Raw genomic sequence first — 7,347 nt, 5'->3', positions numbered from 1 at the left:
TACATCTCATTCAGACACTTGATATTATAGGTTACTATTTCTCACCATAATGAGGTTCATTTTTAGGAGTATAGTTTGAAAAAGTTCAGAGTTGTAGCAAGGATAAAATTAATTTTTTCAATATTGCCAAAATATCTCATTAATGAATGACTAATATGATCCGTTAGGAAATTGCGCTGGATGTAGACAGGCAGACAAGTATACATAAACGCCTGCAAATAAAATTAAAAACTATCCCAAGAAAGCAAATGTTATATTTGCAAAAATTTGAATTTTTTCTTAATAAATTCTAAATTATAATAAGAATGTTAGACTCGTGAAAAGGTCAAAAACAAATAGGAAACGGCTAATGCGAGTCAGCGCGGGACTTGGTGCGCGATAAAAACAAATAATTTAAAACAAAGTTAATTTAAACGAACGTTTCGACTCTGCATCGAGTCATCTTCAGCGTTTATTAGGCAGATCTCTGCAAACCTCGGGGCCAAAGAGCTCCCTTTCCTAGGAGTTGTCAAGAGCGAGCTGAGAAGCAAACTCTGTGGACATAACCACTGTAAAAAAAACCGCATTAATTTAGAGAACGGTAAAATCCGGGGGAGTGGGCTTACCTCAAGATTTGCAGAAGTCAAAAATACAGAAAATCGTAGTCATGGTGGTATCGTAGTTACATTAAGGTGCACATCTCAGACAGATGCGGAAATTCTAAATTATTTGTCATGTTTTGATAAAAAATTATAATCGACCAAAAAGTGGTTTTTGGGTGTTCCAATCTCCTATATCATCGAAACTAGAGCTAATTAAAATTTTTTACTAACTGTTTGAGACCGTGATTGACTTCGAGCATTACATGTATCATGATTTTCGCGTTAATCATCTACGATTGTTATGACAAGGGTCTTTCGTCAAATGAGTCGTTCTGGAAAGTTCGTCTAACTTTCTCTTGACCAAATAAACAGCAAATTTATGAGACAACCGCGGTTCTATAGGACAAAAATAATCACCATGTCACAAACAGGTTTCGCCAAGTAACGACCATGAATTAACATAGGAAACTAACGAAGCAAAGGCCTTCCTTCTCGCGACAAGGACGTTTCGTTGCGAGAGACGAATAACTCAGGATTCTAACTCGTATTTCAATCGCTGATTCCGCTTTCAACCGCTTATTCGATCGCTCTATCAGTCGAATTCTCGCGTAAAAACTTTTGTGCGCGCGCCCGCTTTGCGGTATCTATCCGAGAACCTGAAATTCAGAGACTGTACATTCATTGTAAATAATTTTTGTAAGTATATTTTGTGCTTTATTTTTGGAACGTTGCTTGTGATAAACTCGTCTTAGTAATTGTCCTTGCCATCTTGCGCTCCTCTAATAAATATTAGCTGATTTTATTTTTGAAGCAGAAAATGAGTTTAATTTTGTAGAATAGTGTTATTTGCGTAATGAATATAGGTAGACATGAAAATGAGCAAGCAATAAGATTGCGAGGTCATTGTATAATTAAAAAGTAACATATACGTAAATTTGTCTAAACTACCAGCTTATAAAATATATCGGTCAGGACTGCGAGCGAGTTAGAGACGCATTTACCGTTGACAAGTGATTAACCCTTCGTGTGTAACGTCGGGTCACTCGTGCCCTGGCGAAAGTGACTGTCCCCTGTAGCTCGAAGGGAGGGGAGGCGGGACCAAACTATACTGAAAAAAATTGTATACTACTAAGCTACTAGCTTAGTAGTATATAAGCTATTCCCCAAGCGCCGACGGTCTAGTGCGTAAATAGCCATTGTGAGAGCCAGACGAAATTTTGAAAGTGCACGAGTGACTCGACATTACACGTTACAGGTGCCGAAAAAGACGTTACACACGAAGGGTTAATAACATGGCTTCTTCAGTCGTCAATAACGAATAAAATATTTCTATTAAAGCACTGTTATAGTACTATGATTCTTTTTGAATCTTGTATTTTTTTTCAATATCGGCACTAGTCGCTACGTCACTATCACGAGACAGTACTTTTCCTTAAATCACAATGGACACGGATCCAATTACGACATCTTATACGTCAATTGTAACTTTTTCTCTGTTGACGCTCGTTGCAGTGTTAATTGCAGTGTACTATTACATCGAAACCTCTCGAGCAGTTCGTCTAATAAAGAAACTACCAGGTATACGTATATATTAATAATAAAAAATAAATTTTAACTTTTTACTCGGCAAATATGTTTTTAGCGAATAATCTTCATCAATATTGATTATTATTCACTTATTAAATTATCCTACAACAAATCTTTTCTTCATTTAGGTCCACCATCCATACCTATTATAGGACATGGATTATTACCTCTGACATGTCCTCCCGAATTAATGGTAGAGAAAGCTATTGAACTTTATGAAAAGTATGGAAGTACAGGAGGTGTGTATTTCGGTACAAAAGCAGTAGCCTTTATATCAGATCCACAAGATATTGAAATAATCTTGAGTAGTTCGACGCATATCGACAAATCCGTGGAATACAAGTGAGATGTCGAATTAATAATTAATAAAATCACTAAAATGTATATTGCGCTTTGTTATAGTAATATGTAAAACAAGAGGTGTAAATTTTATTCTGGATATTTTGTCATTTATTATATATGTATAAGATATTGCTTACTAATATTACCTAAAATAATCCTCTTTATTTTCCATTGTAGATTCTTCAAACCGTGGCTTGGAGACGGTTTGCTGATCACAAAAGGCGACAAATGGCGCAGACACAGAAAAGTGATTGCGCCTACGTTTCACATGAATATCTTGAAGACGTTTGTACCTTTATTTTATGAAAACAGCATAGATCTCGTGAACCGGCTTCGCGATAAAGTTGGAAAGGAATTCGATTGCCACGATTATCTGTCAGCCGTAACGGTTGATATTTTAACGGAAACAGCGATGGGAGTTAGGAAGGAAAGAAGACAGAAAACCGGATTTGAATATGCTATGGCCGTGATGAAGTACACATTGTTTTTTTCTTGAAATTACACGTAGCGTTATTTTTTTATTATTTGCTTATCACATAGAAAACGCACTCACCATGATTTGAATATTGTAGACTGAGCGATATCATACACCGAAGACATTATAATATATTGTTACGATACGACATGCTTTTCAAATATTCGAAGCTTGCCAAGGTCCAGGAAAAACTGCTCCGTATTGTTCATACTTTGACAGAACATGTGATCAAAGAGAAAGCAAAGGACTTCGAAGAAAAACTTGTAAAAGATCAACAAGTAAAGGAAGCGCAGAACGGTAAACCAATGGAAAAATCAAATTCGACCGAAAATACAAAAAATGCTAAAAACAAGGCCGCTAATATGCATAACGTAAGAGATGACCTCAATGATATCGATGAGAACGACGTAGGTGAGAAAAAGCGACATGCTTTTTTAGAAATGATGTTCGAATTGAAGAAGAATGGGCAAATGACTGACGAGGAGATCTGGGAGGAAGTAAACACCATCATGTTTGAAGTATGACAATTTATTTTTGAGAATAAATGTAATTTTATCATGAATCTTTGGAACATCTACATTAACTTTATAATTTAAACTTTTTTTAACTTTTTTTTCTACAAAATATCTTATGCATCGCAAACTGCATTGCTATAATAAATCACGTTATTATTTTATACATCAAAAAGAAATTCATTGATTTATTACAGGGTCATGATACCACGGCGGCTGGCTCGAGTTTTGCACTTTGTGTCTTAGGAAATCATCCAGATGTTCAGGTATATTCATTATTACTATTTTCGATGATTGATTACAATAATTACATAATTAATAACATAGCCCCATGGTTATTTTGCAGGTTGCATTTGTGCAGCAAAATTGCTACATACTGTTTTATTAAAAAACGCGGTTATTTCAAAGTAGCTAAAAAAGTGATCAAATCTCTTCGATCTTCGGCCTTCTTAACGCCATACTATTTTTGTTCCCAGGATAAATTTTTTGGGAAATTCGAGGTAGTCGTTTAAGGTCTTCTCATCCCATACAATAACTCTTTCCTTCATATAGCTTCCATGAAATTAAATTCCGGAATAGCTAGAAAAACTTAATTAGTTAAAGCAATATAAAGGATTATATATACATATTTACGCATAAATATTATTATTATTATTAAACGATTGTTAAAACAATTTTTTTAAATTTATTTTTATTAAATTTTTTTCCCGATTAAGATTAGAAATTAAATCTAAAGTAGTAATTTAACATTATATTGCATCTTTACGATCTTCAATCTCTATATCGTTCCTGAGGAAAGTCGATTTATTGCTTGATTTCGATATAACAATTGTAATAATTTAATCTTTTTTTTCCTTTTCTTTTTAATTCAATTATTCTCATCGTGCAGGCTCGCGTACATGAAGAATTGGACACGATTTTTGGTGATAGCAACAGACAATGCACTTTCCAAGATACTTTAAAGATGAAATATCTCGAGAGAGTTATTATGGAAACTTTGAGACTTTTCCCACCGGTACCTTTAATTGCCAGACATCTAAACGAGGATGTAAAAATAGGTAAGTCATCTAATTAAATGCATTACTATAACAGTAATGTTAATCGGGTTATAGTAAGTATTTACTTAAAAAATGTGTGTTTATAAATTAAATAAAATACATTTAATATGTTATATATTAAAGTTACAGGTGATTATATTCTTCCAAAGTCTACCACAGTACTGATCGTACAGTTCATAACGCATCGGTTGGAGAAATATTATCCAAATCCAACAGTTTTCAATCCAGATAACTTTTTACCGGAAATAATGCAGCAAAGACATTATTATGCTTACATTCCTTTCAGTGCTGGGCCAAGGTATTTAATAATTAATAATATTTTTTAGTAGCAATTATTTTCTATTATCTCTAAGGATTTTTCTAAACTATAAGAGTTATATTTAAAAAATTACGTTTAAGTTTAATAAAATAAATATTTGTTCTTAAAACATCGATATCTACAAAATTTCTCGCGAATATTGTTACAATATATTTGTTGACAATAACACTTTTCAAAGGTCATGCGTGGGGCGGAAATATGCTGTGTTGAAACTGAAGGTTTTGTTATCGACGATACTGAGAAATTACCGTATTATTTCTGATACGCCGGACAAAGATTTCCACCTGCGAGGTGATATCATTCTGAAAAGACATGATGGATTCAAGATCAAAGTCGAGCCGCGTGAACCAGCATAATCTAATCAAATATAAATATAAACAAAAATTTTATTCTTTTTATTTAATAAACTTTCTTGAGTAAATACATTTCTCTAATAATTTGCTATTTGTTTATCTAGAATAATGAAATATTTTAGACAAAGAAGAAAATCAATTTTTGTAACTCACTTACATATAAGATATAGTTTATATTGCTAATATTAAAGTTTGAATTATTTTATTAATTATTAAGAGTTAATAATTAAAAGTTAATAATTGATAAAATAAAGTTACTACTTAAGATTAATCTACTTTATATAATTTGAAACAAATAAAACACTTAACAAAAATTACATCGTTGTTCTAGTTTATATAACCTTATATAACCTAAGTATTTGCTCGCAAATATTCTGTTATGTGCCTTTATGCATATTAGTATTGTGTTGTAATTTCAGTTTTTTACTGTTAATATTAATGAAACCATCGTTAGTTGAATCGATTTTCCACCGTAGTAAGTAGCGCGATCATATATTACGACCTACGTAAAATGATTACTGTAAAGAGTGTAAGAGGTTTAATGGTTATTTCATGATACATAAGTGTAAAGGGATAGTAAATGATAGAATACAACAAAATATAAATGCATAGCTCTTGTATTCTTTGTTTAGCTTGATATTTTGTATATCCCACCTGTTTAGGATATAGATGGCATTCAAATTTTTGCAAATATAATATTTGCATTTCTGGGGTAATTTTTAACTTTATTTGCAAGGGTTTGTGTACATTTGTCAGCGTATCTATATCCACTGCAATTTCTTAACGGGTCGATTGCAATTTTGATATTAGATTCGTATTTAAAGACCTCAAAAACTTCTTCTATAGACATCTCATTCAAACACTTGATTGGTTACTATTTTTGACCATAACGAGGTTCATTTTTAGGGGTATACGCCGTAATCGGTCAGGACTGGATCTTGCTTGTCCGAATAATATATATTAATTCTTGAGTGACTTTTTTACGTACAATTCTTTTGCCCTGGCAGACCACGCGCCGTTACTTCCGGACATAACGCAGTCTCAACCAAAGCCAGAACGGATACAATCACACGATTACATTGATATCAATTTAATCATATTAAAACATTATACATCACAAGAAATTTGGCAAAAGAATTGTACGTAAATAAGTCACTCAAAAATTAATATATATTATTCGGACAAGCAAGATCCAGTCCTGACCGATTACGGTGTTTTCCTCTTGTTTGATTGTATATCTTACACGGTCGTATAATCTCATACTTATTATTTAGGGATATAGTTCGAAAAAGTTCAGAGTTGTACCAAGGATAAAATTAATTTTTTCAATATTGCCAAAATATCTCATTAATGAATGACTAATATGATCCGTTAGGAAATTGCGCTGGATGTAGACAGGCAGACAAGTATACATAAACGCCTGCAAATAAAATTAAAAACTATCCCAAGAAAGCAAATATTATATTTGCAAAAATTTGAATTTTTTCTTAATAAATTCTAAATTATTTGTCATGTTTCGATAAAAAATTATAATCGACCAAAAAGTGGTTTTTGGGTGTTCCAATCTCCTACATATATCATCGAAACTAGAGCTAATTAAAATTTTTTACTAATTGTTTGAGACCGTGATTGACTTCGAGCATTACATGTATCATGATTTCGCGTTAATCATCTACGATTGTTATGACAAGGGTCTTTCGTCAAATGAGTCGTTCTGGAAAGTTCGTCTAACTTTCTCTTGACCAAATAAACGGCAATTTTATGAGATAACCGCGGTTCTATAGGACAAAAACAACCACACCCATGTCACAAACAGGTTTCGCCAAGTAACGACCATGAATTAACATAGGCAATTAACGAAGCAAAGGCCTTCCTTCCCGCAACAAGGACGTTTCGTTGCGAGAGACGAATAACTCAGGATTCTCACACGTATTTCAATCGCTGATTCCGCTTTCAACCGCTAATTCGATCGCTCTATCAGTCGAATTCTTGCGTAAAAACTTTTTGTGCGCGCGCCCGCTTTACGGTATCTATCCGAGAACTTGAAATTCAGAGACTGTACATTCATTGTAAATAATTTTTGTAAGTATATTTTGTGCTTTATTTTTTGGAACGTTGCT

General features: G+C 33.1%; 1 protein-coding gene across 1 annotated transcript; it reads left to right on the top strand.

Annotated features, from left to right (window-relative positions):
• The first annotated feature begins 2,343 nt into the window (after window positions 1–2,343).
• LOC139811171 (cytochrome P450 4g15-like) lies at window positions 2,344–5,252 on the top strand. Its single transcript, XM_071775293.1, has 7 exons — window positions 2,344–2,510; window positions 2,688–2,984; window positions 3,083–3,503; window positions 3,695–3,763; window positions 4,387–4,555; window positions 4,679–4,853; window positions 5,053–5,252. Exons 1-7 carry the CDS (start codon window positions 2,359–2,361, stop codon window positions 5,228–5,230), a joined length of 1,461 nt encoding a protein of 486 aa, XP_071631394.1. The 5' UTR covers window positions 2,344–2,358; the 3' UTR covers window positions 5,231–5,252.
• Window positions 5,253–7,347: the final 2,095 nt, after the last annotated feature.

Source organism: Temnothorax longispinosus, chromosome 4 (genome assembly GCF_030848805.1).
Source record: "Temnothorax longispinosus isolate EJ_2023e chromosome 4, Tlon_JGU_v1, whole genome shotgun sequence".
NCBI classification, from domain to species: Eukaryota; Metazoa; Arthropoda; class Insecta; order Hymenoptera; family Formicidae; genus Temnothorax; species Temnothorax longispinosus.
The sequence above is the reverse complement of the archived record's forward strand: the minus strand, read 5'-3'. Positions and strand labels throughout refer to the sequence as shown.